The sequence below is a fragment of the Argentina anserina genome, chromosome 5 (assembly GCF_933775445.1).
Source record: "Argentina anserina chromosome 5, drPotAnse1.1, whole genome shotgun sequence".
Classification (NCBI taxonomy): Eukaryota; Viridiplantae; Streptophyta; class Magnoliopsida; order Rosales; family Rosaceae; genus Argentina; species Argentina anserina.
This window is the reverse complement of record NC_065876.1, coordinates 24,209,942-24,231,409: the sequence shown is the minus strand read 5'-3', so window position 1 is coordinate 24,231,409 and position 21,468 is coordinate 24,209,942. Positions and strand designations below refer to the sequence as shown.

The following is a 21,468-nucleotide window of genomic DNA, read 5'->3' as shown; positions in this document are numbered from 1 at the left end:
TATAAAGGGGATTATCAATGAGATGAGGAGATCATTCCCATTTTCCCTACAACAGTAACTGCATTTTTTAAGAGTATTTTTAAGAGTTATTTTAGTAATTAAAACCAGAATTAGTTCAATTTCTAATTTTAATTTCATATGGTAAGTAAATACTAAATAGTTTTTTTTTCAGAATAAAAAATCTCTATACACTAATTTCATTTCGTCTCTTTTTCCATATTCCTGCGCTTTGCTTTTCTTCTCTCTTCTCAGTTCTTGGTATCAATTCCCAGCCAACTTCTCCTCATCCGTCAATTAGTTCAATACGTATCACTGCGGCACTGCCCCTCTCTGTCTCTTGCTTATGCCAAATTAGCATGTATATATAGCCTTGACAGACTTTAGAATCAACTCCTTCAGTAAACCAGTTCCCATTTTTGAGTCAGAAATGCAATGCAGCCCTCATCGGAATCAACCCCAGACTTCAAACTCGGCCAGCGAGTCCACTCCGCCGGTGACCCCCGACGAATCGGCACGGTCAAGTACTTAGGGCCCGTCGAAGGCTATTCCGGCACATGGGTCGGAGTCGATTGGGACAACAGAGACGGCAAGCATGATGGGTCCCTCAACGTGGTCAAATATTTCCACGCGTCCTCCGAAAAATCCGGGTCCTTTGTTCGGCCCCACAATCTCAGCTCCGGGATTTCGTTCCTGAAAGCTCTCGAGCTCAGATATCGAGGCCAGACCACCCAGGAAGAAGATGGTAATGTCCTGTTACTGTTTCATCACTCTTTTTGTGTTTTTCGAAAAATGTAGTGTTGATGAGTTTTGTGTTTGCGTTTTTGTAGATGAAATGTATGTGCTTTCGGCGAGTAACAAGCGTGTCAATGTTGAACTTGTTGGTAAAGACAAGATTCAAGACAAGCTGAGTTGCTTTGAAGAGTTGACGAGTGCTTCCGTGTCTTATTTGGGTGTTAGCTCTGCTGGAGCTCCATGTTAAATTGGTGCTGTTGTGCTGAGTAAGTTTGTTTTAATATAAATGCAGTAGTCTGTTGGATAATAAGTTGTAAATAATCTTGATATATAATTGCTGGCCTTTATTCATTTGTGTTTGATCCCTTGTAATATTAATATAATCTGTTTATTTCTAACTGAGATCATGTTGTCCATGAACGTATATGCTAGCTTGAATTGGTACCATATTCCCATTTGCTAGAGATTGAACAATCAAGTACATTTTGTTTTTGTCTCACTCTTCATCTTAAAGTGATCAGTAGAATCACTAGAATGCATCGTTTTGATTACAGTTTACTTATCTTTTCTTATTTTTGTATCAAATTGCTAAATATTGTCAGTCTGATGTGGTAGGTAGAGGTACTCAAACATTCATTGCCAGCAATTGAGGAACTACATCTTATGGCAAATCATATAAGTACGATTAAGGTAAAATCCCATTAAGTTTTTGTTGCCTTTGGTGAATTACAATAATCAGCATGATCCAAGTCATATAAGTGTAGAAAGCAAAGAACAAAATAAAAAGCTTATTTACCTTACATTTTGGTTTCTGTTATTATAGCAAGAAAGTTGTTATATTAGATTTGCACTGTCGACACAACTGTACATATCCACTTATGTATAATGTTTATATATGTGGAGAGAGGCCTTTTATATGATCTATCTATGTTACCAAGTGTACCGCATGATCAATGAGACAATGACATTGCAACATGATCAACTTGTTAATACTACTTGTGTCTGTGTAAGTGTAAGTTTATATAACAGAGTATCACACAGTCATTCCTAGCTGCGAATGCATAAAATGTGAAAATAATATTATTTCCAGAATGTGAAGAAAACTTTGAATGTAACACGAGCATTGGTCTTAGGGTGTGTAAAATATGAAAGCCAACAACACACTATAAAAAAACGTTCCTCAAACAAAAGTACCTGCATTAAAAAAAACATCATAAATGCTTTAGTAAGTTAGCCTCTGAGTTTTATAGAAGTAAGGTTAGAACTAGTTTCATTATCAACTAGAAGCTCTTTGGTCTCAAATCTACGTTTTTCTTTTCTTTTTGGATTTTATTTTTCATTATATATTTTTTCTTTTTGTGTTTACTACTTACTGCACTTTGACCATACAGTCTGCCTGTTTTTTTGTCTTCCTTGTTTTCCAGCCTGCATCTTCTTCAGCAGTTCAGGGATTTGATAATTTGCGACTCCTGAATTTGGATGACAATTGTATATCTGATTGGAATGAGGTCTTGAAACTCTCACTGCTACCAAGGTTAGCAATCATAATGTTTTCTTTCCTCAGAATGAATTTCCTTGGAAAGTGTGAAAGAAGCGGGATTGAACAAATTTTATGTTAATCCTGAGGAGAAATGTAAGGTCACCTTGATAATATATGGTTAAAATGTTATATTTACAATGCTCAGAAAGTGATTTTCATATACAGCTTGGAGCAGCTACATTTGAACAATAACAATTTGAGCGATGTCTTTTATCCTGATGCTGCTATGATGGTTGAACAACTCAATGGTCACAAGTCGCATGAAAAAGGCCAGAAGCCATTTCAAAATTTGCGTTGCCTCCTTCTTGGTAAATTATCACAACTCTTCTATCGGGACTGTTGCAGCTCTGTTTGCTATCGTCATATTAGCTTGTTGCTTCTGCACTATGTTTTCCAGGAGGCAATAATATTATGGACCCTGCCTCTATTGATGCGCTAAACTCATTCCCAGAATTGGTGGTAAGGTTTATTTACGAGAGTTATTTTTGTGCTGTGATATAAATAAACCTATTGACTTCCAGAATATGGGAGTCAACTTATGAGCTTCCCTTTCACAAAGGGGGAGGAGGGGTCTTGCTGTACCTGTTGCATGATCTTTTAACTTTCAACTAATTTGATTAATGGATTTTGGAAATTTCAACCTGCATCACATCTTTAACCCAATCATCAAATCTGAAAGTTCCTATCACCTTGTTTATTACCTTTCCTTCTTTTTTCCTTTGGGTACAACAGGATGTCAGGCTTTCTGGAAATCCAGTGTCCGATCCAGGACAGGGTGGTACCCCAAGATTCGTTTTTGTTGACCGGTTAGGAAAGGTTGAAATGTTGAATGGGAGTGAGGTAAATCATGGAGTTCTATATGTTTTTTTTTTCTGTTTAATACATCAGAATGATCAGATGTGATTTTTTTTGACATTATTTCAGGTTACTTCTCGTGAAAGAAAAGTCTGAGATTCGGTATGTCTTATCCTTTCCAGTGTCTGATGTTTACCACTAAAGTGCACAAGTTATTTTGAATTTTAAGGGGCGTTCTGCCTTAAACCAGACATGACATGGTTTTATTCAGTACCAGCTAGTATCAGCCTCAGGTGTAAGCCAATTTATTTGTGGTAATGTCATAGCTTTGCTGAAACTGAATGTATTCTCGTTTAAGAACCATGTGCATCAGAACATCTGTTCTTTTTATTGTGCTGTTTCTATTGTGTTCTGTCATTTCACTTGCTCATGATTTTCTCCTGTAGAATCTGTGGTTGCTGACATACAGTCAGCTGAAAAAAAAAATCAGTATTGCGTCACCATAATAGTAACCATGTTCATCTCTCTTTGCACCAAGTATTCATTTCTACATTTGCTTAAGGTCTAAGCTTGCCCTTTAGTATTTGCTCGAGGCTGTTCATTTTTATATCTTCATATGCTTTGGTTCAAAACCACTTTTCTTGTGTTCCTGGTAGCCCTTTCTTGAACTTTGTCCACAATGGATGTTAAACATATAAACCAATTGCCATTTCAATATTTAGCCTTTCTTGCTATACAGTTTGACTATGTGACCCTGAGGTAACATTCCCTGCTTACTTTAGAATAGGACTTCGCCACTAAATCTATCAAGTCAAATTCAATATTTTGTTCTCTGATCTGATCAGATCAGAACACTCAATAATTACAGCATTCCTTAAAACTTATCATTTGCAAAGTTGTGATGGTTTGGTGGTGACTGCTGAAGAGATCAGTCATTGTTAAAGGATAAGAATTAGTTAGGCTATGTGCAAGCAATTTACTCAAATATGAACTATTGTCTCAGAAGTGAAATTGCTCTATTCTGCAGGTATGTCCGGTTAGTTATGTCAAAGCAAGAAAATATTCAAGAAATCAAGCTGCTTCACCCAAGGTCTTTTCCTGTTTAGATTAACTCCTTAATTTGGCAAAAAGGATGACAAGGGCTATACCATTTAACTTGCTATATGAACATTACTATGGTTTTATTTCTTCATTACTATTTAGCTCGGATAACTTGTTGTGCAAGAGCATTATTACTTGCATCCTGAGTTTGGTTGTTTAGGTTCAAAATCTAACTACTTTTGAATGTTCTTGGGGATCCTAAATTGGACAGAAAGTTGGATTGGTAGATGTGTATAGATTTGATCTGTCATATGACCAAGGCATTGCATGTTTATAATTTTTTTTGATGTCAGTAAGAGCTGGCTTATGAACATATAAGCTTACCTGACACAAAGGAAAGTGCACTGAACTTCTGCAGCTTGGTTGGGTTTATGATAGCTATGGATTGTATGGAGGAATGAATAAATAATTAAATAAGTCATTTCTCTTTCTCATAAACCTATCCTTATTTACAGATTTGCTGAGCTCAAGGCTTTTCATGGAATTGAGGATGAAAAGCCATTGGTCGGAGGAGCAGGCCCTCAGAGGATGGCTACAGGACTTTTGTGTAGGAATTATAATTCTTTTCTATTACAACTTATTTCCATCTACTTTGATGAGAGTAAAACGTAATTTAAAATTTTGCAGCTGTTACTCTGAAATGTGTTGGAGCATCTATGGGTGAGAAGCCCTCCTTGGTGAAGAAACTACCAGGCACCACAACGGTTAGTCTCATTTCATTTCTCCTCCGTTTTCTGAATGTTCTGAATGTTCGACATATCTCTAAAGCCCCATGAGTCTATTATTTTTGTAGGTTGGTAAGCTAAAATTTCTTTGTGAAAGCTTTTTAAAGCTGAAGTCTATGAAGTTGAAGTTGTTTCTTCAAGAAGAGGTTTGCCTTGTCACAGATATATTATTGTTTTTATTGTTGATTTAAACAATGTGCGTTGATTATTGATGAGAATAGTACGTCACTCCTACTTCATACTTTTGATAACTTTTAAAGAGAAACTAGAAAGATGCCAATGTATTTGAACAGATATCAGAAGCGGGAAGTTCATGTCTAGATATAACTACAAAAGGGTGTGAAACTAGAATATAGAAAACCCTGTAGGCCAGCATTACGGTATAAAAAAACATTTGGCTTTACACACTTTAAAATGCACAAACTGACGACTAGACTTTTAGGAGGCTCAAATTAGAAAGCATAGTGGGGTAGTTTGTGATGGAGTTGGTGAACTTAGTAGGAGGAATGGAGGTAAAGATATTGGCAAACTGAAGATAATGATGCATAAATGAATCTTTGAGAGGATAAGGTTATTTCAATAAATTCAGTCAAGAAAGCCAAGATCATTCATCTCAAACTGTTGCTGCAGTTGTAAGTAAGGGTGAAATAACAGCTTTATCATCCCTGGAGATGTAAATGTCTTGAACATGTAGGTAAATATGGTCAGACGAGGTATAACAAAGAATTTGAGTAGGATCATGATCACTGAGATGGAAAACCAAAAGCTTTGGAGAAGTTCCTAATCAAGTCCTAGGTTTGGGACTACAAAGACCTTTTGCTTGTCCAGGATGAACGGTGAAAACTTCATCTAGTAAGTCCACATGCTACTGAACATGCTCTATATTTTTGCAGAGCATCCAGATCATATGCTGACATTATGAAAAGTAGGAAACTGTTCACCATAACTTGTTGTAAAGAGCCTTCAATAGTAATAATACAAGAGAAGTGGCTATTGGGTATTCCTGTGAATGAGGTCTGAGGTATGGCAAAGGGGATGCGTTAAAGCTACTGCAATAGAGTATTCTTGCAGGGATGTGAACTTAAGCTGTTGAACAGCAAAAAAAAAAAAACAATGAATAATCTGACTGTTGTAACTCAACGGAGAGTTCTATGATGTTGGATAGTGCAGGTTTGATGTCACTCATAATCGGTGTAATGGAAGGTAGGGAACTTCTGATAAGATATTTAAGCCGTGCCAGTCTTACTTCCACTGTTTTGACATCATAGAAGCTCAAAGTTGCTATGCTACATTGACTGCTTCACCACATGTCTACATTCACAAGTATCTCATACATTGATTGCTTAAAAGCTAAATATTATAATGTTATGCTTTCAGGGTACTCCTTTGCCAATGTTGCTCGATGATGAGATGGAGAGTTTGACAGGCCTTGGGATTGGCGATGAATCCACCATTCTTGTGGATGAAGAGAGCTAAGAAAATCCAAAGACTCAGAAACAAATATGTTGCAAAGAAGTTGAAATGAAATTCCAATTGAGGGAAGAATTTGAATTCATTTACATTCGCACTGATGGCAGGAGATTTTAGCTTTATACTTTCGCGGATGTCTTGAACTTGCAAAGAAGCAGGTCCAAATTAGGTGAAGCAACCGTGCAAGCACCACGTTTGTAAAACCAAATTCCAAGTACCTAAGACGAAGTTGCCTTTTGTTTTCTATGAAAATGGTTAGTTCTAGCTTATGGAATAATGTGTAATTGGCACAAGAGAGCTGCCCGCTTCTACTCCTTCCTATTTTTCAGTTTGTTTGAACTAGCCAAACAAACACATAAGGCAGTAAGTAAGGCACATACTAACACTCAAAATACTAATTATAGAGAAACAACAATCGACTCTGCGAAGTGCCAGGGCAGAGATGCATTTTTGAACTCTACAATCGCAAACAATTTGTTCAGTATATTGTGAGAACATGTCATGCAAACGTTTCATTATGCGCAGAACAAAGTCATGTCATTACCTATAATTAAGAGCAGAATTGGCCGCTAATAAAGAAATTTTTGAGATCTCTGCTGAAAATTTGAGAGAGCCGGCCTCACACAGCCATTATCATTTCTATCTTCTCATGAGGATCATAACCAATGAGTTCGAAATCAGCTGCCACAAAAGAATCTATATTCTTTTTCTCTGGATTAACATTCAAAATCTGCATTAAATGGACGTATGCGCATGTAAAAGAACAGTATGAGTGGAAATGAGAGAAGAAGCATATCATTTCACACTCACTAGAAAAGGGTTGGGCAGGTTAGAGAGAGCTTGAACTAAGTCTATATAGTTTGAGAGTGGGGGAGCGAATAAAGGGGGGCAATGTTAGAGAGAGCTTGAACTAAAACAGAAAACAAGGAGCCAGCTTGAAACCGTTATATTCTCAAGGACTCCTTTTCTTCTCTCCTCTCTGTGTCAGTGTCACAGTAGAGTGAGCGGGATAAAGGTAAGTTATTAACTGTAATGGTGAGATGTCAATGTAAGCTGACAAAATCCAAACAATCTCCTTATGAAATACAAGTTTGTTAGCAGAATATATCACATTTTCAATAATAGCCTACGAAACCCAGCAACTGATGTTTGATTGTTTGTGACATATGAAAGCCGGATTTTCTTCAAAGTCCAAAGTCCAAAGTCATATATTTGATCGTCTTTAACGTACATAATTAATTTGAATCTTTACGTTGTGTTGTCTTAAAAAGGATGCAAGATTAAGTCACAATTAAACATTGGATCAAAACCCCTTTCAGAAATGGAGTATTGATTTCAATTCCTCTGCACAAACATATCGCATAAGGTCTTCAATTTACATGAGAGCATATTTGTTCGGTGTTTAAAAAAAAAAACCGTGGACTCTTATTTTATATATTCACAGTTTCACACACGTTATTACCTTCCTTGTGTTCCTTAAAGTGTGTTGTGTTGGGTTTTACTTTTCTGTCTCTCTGCTCAGATCATAACCACGCCCATGGATTCTTCTTCAAACCTCACTTCGCTTCCAGAAGAAACAACCATCCAATCCCCCAAGCACCACCAGCCACCACCCCAGCCCCGCCCCCTCTCCGCCTTCGCCGCCCGCCCCGATCGCCCAGCAACCCAGTCAGTCACCATCTCCACCTCTCTACTCTTCTCATTTCAAATTCCGGGTCCTTTTTAATCTTCACATTACCAAAACGCTGTCTTTTTTTGCAGGACCAGCTCCGTAAAGTTCGCACCTTTGGATTGGAAGGCCTATTTCGACAAAGAAGACGACATCTCCATTCCGGACTCCGAGGATGTCAGTTCAATTTTATTCAATGCTTTCTGCTTTCTTCATAAAGATCACTTTTTTTTAATCTTATGTGTGAATTTTACCTTTTTTCCATTTCAGGTGTTTCATGTGTATATGGCAGGAACAGAGGGTCCTGTTGTGTTTTGCCTTCATGGTGGTGGCTTCTCTGGGTATGTTTAAGTTCAAGTTTTGGTCTTTTCGTTTATGTTTTGTTCATGTTGAGCTGAAATGTCTTGCAAATAGTTAGGGGTTTGAGGTTTTAAGTAGCTCACTGGTTTGTATTAGATGTGCAACTGTGGATTTAACCTGTACTGTTACACGATGAAACAGTACATATTGTGCATTTGGGTTTACATATAAGAACATAGATGCATCTAATTTGATGAGAGTGTTGTTATATGTGTGTTGCTAGCTCACTTTGATGATGTTTTGTTTTCATGATGTTGGTGGTTAAAAACTATAAAGTTTTTCTTTCATGATGTTTTGTTTTAGTTGTTCGACTTGTACTTTAGGTTTGTATTGAATTAAATATTTCTATCAAGAAGTGTGTATAGTATCTTTGATGCTATTGTTTTCAACTTTTACTGATACTGACACTGCTGCTGGCTCCTTTCTGCAGATTTTAATTTTCTTCACTTTTTATTCTTGGGAAATTCCAGAGTGGTATGCTATAATCAATGACATGATTTGTTTTTCCAGGCTTTCATTTGCCTTGTCAGCAAGTCAAATCAAGGAGAAGGCTCGAGTAGTTGCCATGGACTTGAGAGGACACGGAAGGACAACTACAGAAAATGACAATGATCTTTCTATTGAGGTACCACTCTGTCAAAAAAGAGGATTGCTCTACCTCATAATAGTTGTTAGATTTCGATCTTAGATAAGTAGGGTTATCTTCATCTGCAGACCATGTGCAATGATGTTCACGCTGTTCTGAAAGCAATGTATGGAGATTCGCCTCCTGCAATTGTGCTTGTTGGCCACAGGTTCTTCTCTTTTTATAGTGTAACTGTATGTTTCTTGAGCTTTATCTAAAAATTTTAATCTATTCCCTTAGACTTTAGCCTAAACCGCTTTTGACTTACGTCACTGTTGTACAGTATGGGAGGGTCAGTTGCTGTGCATGTTGCTGCAAAAAAAACATTGCTGAACTTGGCTGGGCTGATCGTTGTAGATGTTGTTGAGGTTTGATGACTGCTGCATGAATATTTCCAGCTCTTTCACATGCGTGTCAGTCATAGCTCACTGACTATTGAAACTTTATCAGGGAACAGCTATGGCTTCGTTGATACATATGCAAAAAATTCTATCAGGCAGAACACATCATTTTTCAAGCATTGAGAAAGCGGTACCTGCAGTATCTCTAAGATCTCCTTCCTTAGTGTTTTTGCCCCTTGCGTGCTACATTAACTTGATGAACTAATTTGGTTGCATCACAATTTGCACATCATATAAGAACAACAAAAGAAATTAAAATAATGAGATTGCTTAAACATTCCAAGAAATTTAAAAAATAAAGAGGACAATTTGTTGCTTTGTGTAGTATATTTGAAGTGTGTGATTGATTTCCACATTCCTTGCAAATTGTACTACCTGGCCTGTTAAGGAGGACAGAAAACTGGTCGTCATAGCACCAATCCATAGTTGTAATAAGACAAATGACTCGCATGGTATCTGATTTTTCTGAATTTTAATATCTATCTTGCTGCAGATAGAATCGACTATAAAGGGAGGTTCTTTGAGAAATATTGAGTCTGCCCGTGTATCAGTACCTACCACATTAAAGTATGATGATTCAAAGAAATGGTGAGAACTTTTGTTTTCTATGACCATATTTGGATTTCTGCAATAACTATAAAACAATCGTTATACTGCTATCCACTTTTTTTTATCCAACTTGCACATAATAGGCACAATCTTGTTCTGCAGTTACGTTTACAGAGCACGACTCGAGGAAACAGAACAATATTGGAAAAACTGGTATGTTCAGGTTTTCTTGTTAATATTTTCATTTAAAATCCTAGATACATCATTCCAAGAGGAGAATTCTGATGCAGAAGGAATTAATATGATGAAGTGCCCTGTTGTTTCATTTGGGCCTTATGGTTGCTCCAAGTTTTTCTATAAGATGCAAGGAAGTTGCACCTCTTATCCGTAAAGACAACAAATAAACATATGCACATATAGCCGCAGGCCTAATATTGCCCTGCCTTTGTTAAACATTTGATGGTGCTGCCATATATCTCCTCTATAAGTTTGGCTTTAAATACTTATGGTCAGTGTCCACATAATAGTTGTGGATGAATCAACTGACATGCAGAAATCCGCAATTGTTCCAATTATATGATGTGAACATTTGATCTGCAGTTCTGCAGATTATTCAAAAAAATCGTTTCTTTTTTGCTGCCAGAAATGCACCCTAACTTACACCCCGCTCCTAGAGTATATAGCAGCAATTTAGATTCACCGTTGATCCAAGCTCATCAAAATGAAATGACATCATTTCAACTTAAAATTTTGAGCTTAAATTTGATAATATTGGTGTAGGTGAGGTTATAATACCCATGCATCAGATCTGACGTGATTTATTTTAAATTATTTCTTTGGCCTAGCTTCTGTGTCCATGGATTAGTTTCTCCTCAGATCAGTATATCCAGTTCTCTAACTACAGGTATGAAGGCCTTTCTGAAAAATTTCTGTCATCTCCTGTTCCAAAGCTCCTGCTTTTAGCTGGAACAGACCGACTTGACAGGTAATTGCCATTTCATTTGCCTAGAACAATTTGCTTGTATACTGTGAAATGTTCTTGAAATGGTCTTCTTTTATTTTTTTACTGATATTCTACATCATTCAAACTATGAAAGCTTGCTTAGGCAACCCATTCGAGACATTATGATTTATGCATGAGGGCAGTTAAGGTTTTAGGTCCACACAATGGGTCCTAAAATGCTTGACACATGAGAAATTAGGGAGGAAACCTCCATGAATGAATACTAATTGCTCCTGGTTATTCTCCATGAATTCAGGCAAAACGGTCATTAGTATTCTGTAGCAGCTCCTAATTAAAAAAATTTTGTACCTTTCATTTATTACTAATAATTATGGTAAATAATTTGAATGGAAATAATATGAGAGACAGTGTGTGGCTATTTTTATTTGCTTACTAGAACAACACACAATTTTTGTTTTTCAGAATAAATTGGGATTTAGTACATAATGGTAGAAGATAGTGGGGGTAGTTACAACACATGGAAGGTATTAGCAAAAGAAAACAATTCTTCTTTTTCCTTTTTCATTTTTGCTATACCTTTTTATCCCTTAATTATATTATTCAATTTTAAATTAGTATATGATGCAACTTGGAATAAGTATAGAAAGAAAGATCAAAAGGATGTAAGAAATAGCTGTTGATAAAACATGCAATTGAGCCCGCATTCCTTGGGTGCAGTTAGTACGTAGTATATAACATTATTAGTTTTTCATTTGGGACAAGAAGCATGACTGAAGTGAATAAATTATTAAGCCTGAATCAGTGCTTCTGGTTATAATTTTGGCTTCATTAACAATAAAACTTTTGAGTAGTTTTCAGGTTCGTGATCATTAGATATGCTCTTAGCTTTAGTGTTTCATCATGACTGCTTCCACATAGGATCTTTTTGGGCGTCAAAATTCCAAATTTATAACTGGTAGTAGAGTATCCTGAATTGTTGATTTAAAAGTTTGAGGTTCATATTTTGAGTGTACACGTGTTTTGTAACAGAACTCTGACAATCGGTCAAATGCAAGGCAAGTTTCAGATGGTTGTTGTCAGACATACTGGGCATGCCATACAAGTAAGTCATATTTCCAATCTTTCATTTCTATTAATTGTTGAATTTCCTTAATCTAAAAGATTAGAGTTATGACATCTCAACTCTTTGCAGGAGGATGTACCTGATGAATTTGCAACACTAGTAATAAATTTCATATCTCGTAACCGTATAGGCCCACATGGAGTTGAGGTTGGTTGTTACAATTTCATATCCTGTTACATGATATCTGGAGAATTCTTTTTGTTACTTCTGGTTTGCGAATGTTTAAAAGGCTAGATCATTATACCTTGACTATGCTCGATTTTGTTATTCTCACAGTGATAATATGGTGTTTGAATCTTTGGATGCACCAGTTGATAAAGTGGTCTTAATACTTTTGTTTCTGACGTTGTGAAATTGGTGAAAGAATTTAACATGCAAGATAATATGTTTATTCGCATATATAATTAAACTTTCCCCTTAAATATGAACTAGACATGTCGAACATTTCATATGTTTGTGGAGTCCTCTTTTTTGTCAGTTAAGTAGCACTAAACTTTCCCTGTGAGATGAGTTTTTGGCTGTGGATTCTAAAATTTTCCTTGCAACATGATCCACATTCTAATTTATAAAAAAGAGTGATAGGTTGAGCTCACACCAGTCTTTACATAGACATAAGCCGGACTGTCGAGGGGATCATGCTATCGACGTATTGTCCAAGGTTACTGAATATCTAGACATATTATTGTTAGATGCTTTTGAAAATATCTATCGTAGAACTGTTCCTTGCATATATTTTAAGAAATCAAACTGTATTTAGTGTGACATGTCCTTTCCCCGGTATTATCAAACCTCTGCTTCATATCCCTATGTTCTGATATGGTATTGGTATTGCAGATTCCAGGACTTCGTCGGCCCTCCCAGTCTAAACCTTGAATCAGACTTCCAGCACAGAACGGATGAGGCTCCCCCTTGTATTCAGATTGAGAATTCGCATTCTTAGGATTTTGTGTATCTTGCTTTTTCGGGAGGGTGTCTTCGGTTAATCAAAATTGTAGTAGTTACCCAGTAAACTGTGTAGCAGTGTGTTTTGAAATAATGCAATTTTCTGGCCAAGAAATGAGCGCTTAGTCCCTTAATTTCATATTGCTTTACACCCAATAGTGATACCATGGCTTCCAAATGTCTATGGAGAGATTGCGCTTCTGCACTGTGCTGATAAAGTACTTGGCTCTTCAAGAGATTACACCTTGGATTATTAAAACACCGCCTCAGCATTCACCAGACTACTGCGTCCTAATTCACCAGACTACTCTGTCCTATATGGTCGTAGTCCGCCCTATATAAATAACTACTCAAAATTTTCATGGACCAAAAGGATAGACAAGCATAAAATCAAATGCGCCCAATTGCAACCAGAATTTGTAGACAATGTAGCAATGAATTTTTATATCATTAGTTTAATGGTATTCCACCAATTCCATGAAATCTAGTCACAAGAGCTAACTGAATTTGAATGTTGTGCTGCCAATTACAGCAAACCTCTTCCTAGAGAAGCAAAAGCAAGCTCGACATGCAAACAAGTATTGCAGACCTAGCTGGCGTAATTTATTGGCAACAAAAAATAGTACTCATCCGTTTGTATAAACCTCCATTAACTGCAAAATGTGAGAGAGTCGAGCAAAGGCAGTTTTAAGATGCAGTTGATTGCTTCAAATAGGCAATGAGGTCAGCACGATCCTGTGGCTTCTTCAATCCAGGGAAGACCATCTTGGTACCAGGAATGTACTGCAGAATTAAATTAAGCAAACATAAGAACAAGAAAGATCGAACTACACAAGAAAGCTTACAACAACCAATCAGACATAAACATAATGAGTTCCAGATGCTAACAGAGTTTATAAGACTTTAATAAAACGGATCTTTACTGACATTAACTACTGAATGTGGGGAAGACAAGTGTGATATGTGTGCCTGATGTTAGTATCTAAACATCTATCTAATTCACATATCTAATCCTGCATAATGAGAAAGCTCGAACAGACATCAATCTAATTCACATTTAAATCACATGCATCCCGCTGTAACTATACACTTCACTAAGCACATAACAGACATGCAATGAGTAACATATAGGTAGCAAAAAAAGACATGTACCTTCTTGGGATTCAGCAAATAGTCATACAATGTCTTCTCCTCCCAGTTCACAGCCATGTTCTTGTTGGCAGCAGAGTAGGAGTACCCAGGGGTTGTTCCAGACTGCCTCCCAAACAGGCCATTCAAGTTGGGTCCTGAATTTAACAATTATTATTAGCGAACTGAAATACGAATACAACAGAACACCAGCACAAGATTAAAACAAAGGACAGGCCAAAAAGTGCAAGATCGATCAACATTTTAACTTTCCAGCTGATAAAATGTTTCTAGAATATCAGTACTGCCCTACCCTAATGTAACACTCGTACAGCACATCACAAAAACGATACACATAATGCAATCAAGTATTCAACACTCGCAAGCTCCATTAGAACAAATCCAAAAACTCACGAAAACGTAGAAAACATTAAAACACACGCATGATGAATTATATCTGATAGACCTGACGAGCATTTTTAATGTCACAAGAGACTCCAGTAGATTAAACAGCTACTACTACTACATCATATATTCACTTCCGATTATAAAATACTATTACAAAGAAAAATATCTCGTGTAATTTTTCTAATTAAAAAATTGAACGATGAAATTGATAAACAAGAACACCTCATATTCCAGAAATCACCAGAGCCACAAAAAAAATCAAATAAAAATGTGCAGAAATCAGCGATCAGATCTAAATCAACAATAGGCCGGGAAGAAACAATCGCAACAAGAATCAACAAAATCCTCAGATCCGTAACAATCAGAATCAAAAGAATTCAAATGAGAAAACGCGAATCGGAGAAGAAAAAGGAGAGGGAGAGAGGTGTATAGATACCCTGCTTGTGGCCGGCGCCTTTGTCGACGGTGTGGCACTGAGCGCACTTGGTCTTGAAGATCTTCTCGCCGACCTTGGCATCTCCGGGAGGGGCTTCAGCGAACGACGCCATTGAATTTGAACAAAGCTAGGGAGAGAAATTTTCTAGGGTTTGTTCGAGATGTGGGGAAAACGGGGCGGGGGGGGGCTTGAGGGGGCGCTCGTTTTATTTAGAGGGGGAGGTTTCCGTGGAATGTTCGAGACGACGAGGCGAATAAGGCAAGTGCGAACGTGGCGCGCGCAGGCCCTAGACTTTGTTCGCGTGCCGTGATGCGTTCTGGACCGTCCGTTCTTTTCTTCTATTTGTTTTTTATGAATATTCGGCGTCAGAAGAAAAGTCTTTTCTACCAAAATGCACTTTCCGCAACCAAATGACCAAAATGCACTTTGTTGAAAATGACCAAAATGGAAGCATCCAAAATAATCTTGAAAAGAAAAATCGTATGTGAATTCCAAGTACTGTATATGATAGTTTTAGAATTGAGATTTTTGCTCAATCTAAACTCCACTGAAAGGCACTGAAGACCTCCTAACTCTGTAAACCATCAAAATGAGATTCAAGCTTGATAAATAAGCCACCGTTTCTGAACATACATTATATTCTCTCTCAACTATATTTTTACATTATAACAAATTATTAATAAGTGTCAAATAATATTTTAGTTTACAAAAACCTCATTTTCTAATTTGATGGAACAAATTAAAGTCCAAAAATTACAAATAAGGACACGTAATGACAATCTGCCACATGTCATATGATATTTTACTTTTTTACCCTTGTTTAGCACATCACATTTAAAAAAATTCAAAATTTATTTTCACTATCACATATCACACTACATGTGTACCTGCTACTATCGACTAAGAAGCTACCTGCTACTGTCGACTGAGAAACTAGCTGCTACTGTCGATTATGAAACTAACATCTACTATCTAATTAAGCAACTTGCTACTATCGAGTATGAAACTAGTTTCCACTGCCGACTTGAAAGGTGCTACTGTCGGCTGAGAAGATACCTGCTAATGTTGACTATGAATCTAACTGCTACTGTCGACTGTAAAACATACTACTTATGTGGTTTTTGGTGAGCAAAATTTGAATTTTCAAAGTTTTTAAAAAAATATGCAATATGATACTTAAATGAAAGCCCATAACGTTAGGAACAACTTTATATATTGGCTTACCTCCAAATTACCGGTGGTTTTGCCGAAAAATTTAAAATTGCATGGAAAAAACTAAAAAAGGAAGAGAAAAAAACTTGTTAGATTTGTGAGTGACAATTTGGTAATTTTCGTGAAAATAGTGGTAGTTTAGAGTTTAGATATTTCAGTATTAATTAATCAGGTTTGAGTCCACTCATTTTTGAGCTTCAACTTATGTCTTAATTTGTATAAGAAATATAGAAAGTGAGTTTTTAATTAATTCAAATGTTATCTAGTACTATTAAGTAATTTTCTATTTACATTATCCTTACTCCGATTTAACCTAACGCACATGGGTGAATCCATAATTTAGAACTAAGTAGGACTTAGAATTCTACTGTATATAAGAAAAATTACGAAAGTGGAGAGGAATTATATATTGAAAAAGAAAATACACCGCAGGATGTGATGAGCCTATCCCTCTGATGCATGTCAATAGGAAATTTAATTCAAATAAGTCTCTATGTGTAACATACACGCAATTCTCAGTGAGAATCAATGGATTGTTTGGAGTTGGAGCATTATTAATCCGCACCATCTCATGCATTTTAAACTTGAAGACTGATAATTGATTTTAGTAGATTATGAACTAATCAAGTTTGTTTTTCCTAAAACTGTGAAATTCTAGAAATTATAATTTTAGGAATTCATATAATTTGGTTGGTTATAGTTGTGGCTTTGTTCTACTAACATTTTTCTTCCGAACATCTTTATCAGACTCTCTATTATAGTTTTTTAGCCATTTTAGAGAGCATGTTTAGCTTTTTACAAAAAAAATAAGAGTTGCAACAGACTCTTGATTATAACTCTGCTTTAACTTTGAGCTATCACATTCGAAAAATTTGTCTAGCGAGATAGCTTAAAGTTAAAACATTTATTGTATGAAATTATATATAATTTATAATTAAATTTAAAATACATTTAGGCATGTAATAAATATATTAAATTCAAATAAAGCTAAAATAGAGAAAAGCAAACGTATTTCTAAATTGGCTAGCCAAAATGACTTTTAAGCTATTTTGGCTAAAATTTAACTAAAATATGGCTAGCATTACTAAAGATGCTCTCAACATGTAGACATTAACATTTTAAATTGCCGCTCCTTTAATATACAAGATAATGATTAACTGAAAAAGATACCAGCAACAATCATTTTAAATGCATCGATTAAAAAATCATTTCAAATTTCATATAAGATAGAATCGTATATTCTCCGTAGTTTGTAATAACCCTGTTGCTTTTTCTCGTCTATCAAACGTGCTAGTTATGTATTTAAGGAGTTATTACACTCAAAAAATCTAAGTTTAATTCGAGATTAGTGTTGTAGTATATTATTTCATCAAAAGAAAAATATAGTTCTTTCAAATAATTAAATATATATATATATATCTCAACAATGTTGTTATACATTTATGAAATTATTCACAAAAATAATTATAAAATCATTTTAAGGTGGGACCCATTTGTGTTACTGTGTCACGAATAGCCCGATTAGACTAGTTGTAGTCATTTCGAGTGATTTGTGGCACACTACATGAGTTGAAAACCAAGTGTGCCACAATATGGAAATTGTGGCACAATAGCCCATGAGTTGGAGATGACCTTAAGTCCTTAAATGAGAGATGTAAAAGTGTTTGTTGGGTCTTTCGCTAATAATATGCTTTAGAGAAGAAAAAAAATCGAATCGAAAATATGGACAAAACTGCAAATACAGTTAAATACGCGGCAAGAACCAAAAACCTGAAATAATACGGTGGTACAAAATTAAATACAAAAGAGTACCTAATTTTAAGTGGAACATGTTATATAGTTGAACACAATAGAACATCTAGCTCTACACTGCTTCCCAGTCGTCGTTCACCCCCTAAGCACTATGAACAGATTCACGTACTCTTCCCACATGCTCTACTCTTTATTATCACAACCCAAATCACCACTCCCTCCTCCCACTTGGCCTCCCCAAACCCTAGTTTCACTTGTGCAGGGGTGAATATTTTCCATGTGTCTAACCATGAAGGTTTTTAAACCAAAGGGATCACCTCGAGGAGAGGATTACCTATTAAAGTTCCGCGCCGAAGAGAAATTTCATCGTGGCCCAACGAGTTTTGGTTTGGGTGCACAGTTGACGATGCGAATTATGCAGCGGATGAAATGCTTCATGGTGAAAATGGGCCATAATGAATCTCTTCGCAGTCCACTTGAATCAAAGTAAATCTCTACAAGGCTTAATTGGGCTTTGATTAAATCTAGCCATGAAAAGTCTGGGCTTCAATCAGATTGTACCATGAAGCAATTAGGTTGCGAGTAAATATCCGCAACGTAAACTTGTTGTAGTCAAATCAGAGATAAGTAAGAAGGAGTCAAGTAAGTAGTGGACGGAGTTACCCACCCACGATATTAAGGATGAGGCGTCGAGGATCTACTAAGGCAAAACTTGCGGTGGAAGTAGACCACAACGCACACTAAGTGAGAGGTATCGAAGTGCGATTATAAATAGCGCCACTGCTGAATGGAGAAGGAAAAGAAAAGCATTAGATTAACAGCCACAACAATTCACATCTGAAAGCACCAAAACCAAAAGCTCCTTATTCTCAAACACTTGACCTACTAGACTAGCAATTATATTATATCCCTGACGAGATCTTTCATTCATGTTCAACTTGATCTTAAGTTGGTAGAGGAATACCTTTGCAAAATGTTTATGCACCAACAGTTGGCGCTGTCTGTGGGAACTGTCGAAACATGACGGGATTGAAAGATCATGATATGGTTCCACCTGAGGCTAATGGATCGGGAGGTATGCAAGACAACTCGAACGGGGATTTGCACGAGAAAATGAAGAAGATGGAAGAGGAGATTGCCCAACTTCGAAAGGAGAAAGACCTTCGAGAAGCTCGAAGGCAGAAACGCAAAGAGGGCTCTCATGACTCTGACGATGAGACTAATGATGAAGACTCGGAGGAGGTAGACATGGAGAAGTCTACTCGCAGTTATGCAAATAACTCAAGAGGAGGCTCTATACCTGCGCCAAAAGGGGATAAGAAGAAAGCTAAGAAGGCCAAAGGCAAAAGCTAGAGGTCTCAAATGGAGAAGATGTGAAATTCTAGTCCGGGAGGATTGGCAGCTGCATCTGCTAGGGAGATAGGGAAATCACCATTTATTGAGGAAATTTTGAACATGGAGAAGCCACACAAATTTGTTTCACCTATCTTTCAACAAAATAATAGGACAACTGATTCCGTGGAACACCTTCAGAAGTATATGCAGCATATGACCACGGAAACCAACGACAATAAGTTATTCTGCAAGTTATTTCCATTGAGCTTCACAGGAGAAGCGAGAGCATGGTTCCGCGATCTAAAGCCAAGATCGATTGCCAACTTTGAACAGCTGAGGGAATCCTTTATCTCCTAATACTTCTGCAACATAAAGCGTAAGGACATAGTGGCTTTGTTTATGGTGAAGCAAAAAGTAGGAGAGGAATTAAAAACATTCTACGATCGCTTTCGGACTGAACAGATACAAACTGAAGGGTGCACATCTGAGTACGTGACCGTGATATTTCGTGAAGGTCTTCTTCTGGGATCACAAATGTACAAATACCTAGTAAGGAAGCCAACAAAAGACATGGGTGAAATTCAAACAAGAATCGAAGGTGAAATCCAACTTGAAGAGATAGAAGCTGCACAAGGCTCAAGGAATACGTCACTCGTAACATCACGAGCGCAAGAAGAATCAGGCAGAGTTCCAACTTAATCAAATAGATCATGGGGGCAAAAAGCGTTCATGGTAGTAGGGAGTGAATAGACAAGGCCCTCAAGAGATGCAATCAAGATACATAATCTCACCTTCAACAATTATGCGCGCTCATCAACATGAGGGAATATTGACAAAGCCGCGACCGCTGATTTCAGACCCAACATGAAGAGACCAATCACGATACTGTGAGTTCCACAAGGCATGCTCGCACACCACAAACCAATGTCGGGATCTCCGTACACTGATCGATGATCTCATGAAAAAAAAGGAAAGCTTATGCAATACTAGCCTCAATGTTCTAGAAGGAGCGGCACAACTCCACCTGTTAGTGCTACCTCAACTACCAATCCAGCTCCCCTGCAGAATGGACCAGTAAGGCAAATCCTTGATATCCATGGAAGGCCAATGTATCCCGAAGAAGATGACCTGAGGCTACGTTCATAAATTAGGCAGGCGGAAAAAATCATAAGAGTTTGCTCAATCGAAAAGGAAGTATATGAAGAGGCACGACTAGGGCAAGAATTAACAATATGTTAAGGCCAGAGATCTAGAAATGAAGGATTGAGAGAGAAGAAGAGAGGAAATGAGGGAGAGAGAAAAGATAGAAGCTGATATATTCATTCATATCCAAAATAAAAGGTACACAGCATATATGCTGTCTATGGTTAAGGCCACGTCACCTGGACATAGTCCAATTCTTAACAATCCTTAGCTGAAGATTACGACTTGATTAAACATACTTAATTAAAACACTAACTTCCTAGTGAGACTAAGGGAGATCATAACATCCCTGCCTCCTTCAGAAATAGCTTGTCCTCAATCTAGTCTTTGAAATCTAGGAACCGCTTAAACACTTCATCTGTATCCATCCAAGTTGCTTCTTCTGGAGCTGAACCAAGCCATTGAACCAACCACTTCATCCCTGTTGTATTACCCTTCTTGTATAGCTGTATGTCCAGTATTTTGGCAGGATACCACCTTGGATTGTGAGGATCAAGGTCTGCAGGTAGATACACAGCTACCATAGCAGCATCACCAATCTTCGTTTTTAGCAAAGACACATAAAAAACTGGATGTACCTTGGAGCTGGGTGGTAGTCTCAGCCGATATGTAACCTTGCCAATCCTCTTCTCAACTTGGAAAGGTACATAATGTGGAGCAAGCTTATGACACCTTTTTGTTTTCCACAGAATGTTGCATGTAGGGCTGTATTTTGAGATACACCAAATCCCCCACTACAAACTCCCTCTCAGTGTGATTTTTGTCATAGAGCACTTTCATACAAGTGCCACTTTCAAATTGCGCTTGAGAGCTGCCAACAGTTGATCTCTTGCCAGCAACTGATCATTTACTGCAGCTACAATAGTTCCTCCAGCTTCATAAGGTCTAATGGCAGGTGGTTCATACCCATATAGAGCTTTAAATGGTGTCATACCAAGAGCACTGTGATATGCATTGTTATACCAATGTTCAGCCCAAGGCAGTGTTTCCACCTATGC

At 37.1% G+C, this 21,468-nt stretch overlaps 3 protein-coding genes across 3 annotated transcripts; 2 read left to right on the top strand and 1 right to left on the bottom strand.

Moving 5' to 3' along the window:
- Positions 1 to 341: 341 nt before the first annotated feature.
- On the top strand, positions 342 to 6,453 carry LOC126795791 (tubulin-folding cofactor E). Its single transcript, XM_050522546.1, is given in 14 exon segments — positions 342 to 742; positions 828 to 961; positions 1,348 to 1,422; positions 2,157 to 2,266; positions 2,438 to 2,580; positions 2,670 to 2,731; positions 3,005 to 3,112; positions 3,197 to 3,216; positions 3,218 to 3,229; positions 4,095 to 4,157; positions 4,624 to 4,715; positions 4,796 to 4,872; positions 4,962 to 5,039; positions 6,271 to 6,453. Coding segments are annotated over 14 exon segments (1,383 nt in total). The 5' UTR covers positions 342 to 432; the 3' UTR covers positions 6,370 to 6,453.
- A 1,447-nt stretch (positions 6,454 to 7,900) lies between these two features.
- Positions 7,901 to 13,120, top strand: LOC126793746 (uncharacterized). The gene is made up of 13 exons (XM_050520364.1): positions 7,901 to 8,031; positions 8,125 to 8,209; positions 8,303 to 8,373; positions 8,903 to 9,017; positions 9,107 to 9,186; positions 9,301 to 9,385; positions 9,468 to 9,548; positions 9,912 to 10,006; positions 10,130 to 10,180; positions 10,872 to 10,952; positions 11,961 to 12,033; positions 12,124 to 12,201; positions 12,889 to 13,120. Exons 1-13 carry the CDS (start codon positions 7,901 to 7,903, stop codon positions 12,925 to 12,927), a joined length of 1,065 nt encoding a protein of 354 aa, XP_050376321.1. The 3' UTR covers positions 12,928 to 13,120.
- Positions 13,121 to 13,423: 303 nt separating this feature from the next.
- LOC126794409 (cytochrome c) lies at positions 13,424 to 15,143 on the bottom strand. The gene is made up of 3 exons (XM_050521121.1): positions 14,969 to 15,143; positions 14,149 to 14,282; positions 13,424 to 13,779 (listed from the first exon to the last, which is right to left on the bottom strand). The coding sequence occupies exons 1-3, from the start codon at positions 15,078 to 15,080 to the stop codon at positions 13,684 to 13,686; spliced, it is 342 nt and encodes a 113-aa protein (XP_050377078.1). The 5' UTR covers positions 15,081 to 15,143; the 3' UTR covers positions 13,424 to 13,683.
- Between the last annotated feature and the right edge of the window lie 6,325 nt (positions 15,144 to 21,468).

Bases quoted from the DNA above. Each gene is read 5' to 3' on its own strand.
- LOC126793746 (XM_050520364.1), top strand. From the start codon at position 7,901: ATGGATTCTTCTTCAAACCTCACTTCGCTTCCAGAAGAAACAACCATC. The intron at 10,007-10,129 runs GTGAGAACTTTT...CTTGTTCTGCAG, and splicing joins TATGATGATTCAAAGAAATG to TTACGTTTACAGAGCACGAC. The intron at 10,181-10,871 runs GTATGTTCAGGT...CTCTAACTACAG, and splicing joins GAACAATATTGGAAAAACTG to GTATGAAGGCCTTTCTGAAA.
- LOC126794409 (XM_050521121.1), bottom strand. From the start codon at position 15,080: ATGGCGTCGTTCGCTGAAGCCCCTCCCGGAGATGCCAAGGTCGGCGAG. The intron at 14,283-14,968 runs GTATCTATACAC...TGTTAAATTCAG, and splicing joins AGGCGCCGGCCACAAGCAGG to GACCCAACTTGAATGGCCTG. The intron at 13,780-14,148 runs GTACATGTCTTT...TTAATTCTGCAG, and splicing joins ATTTGCTGAATCCCAAGAAG to TACATTCCTGGTACCAAGAT.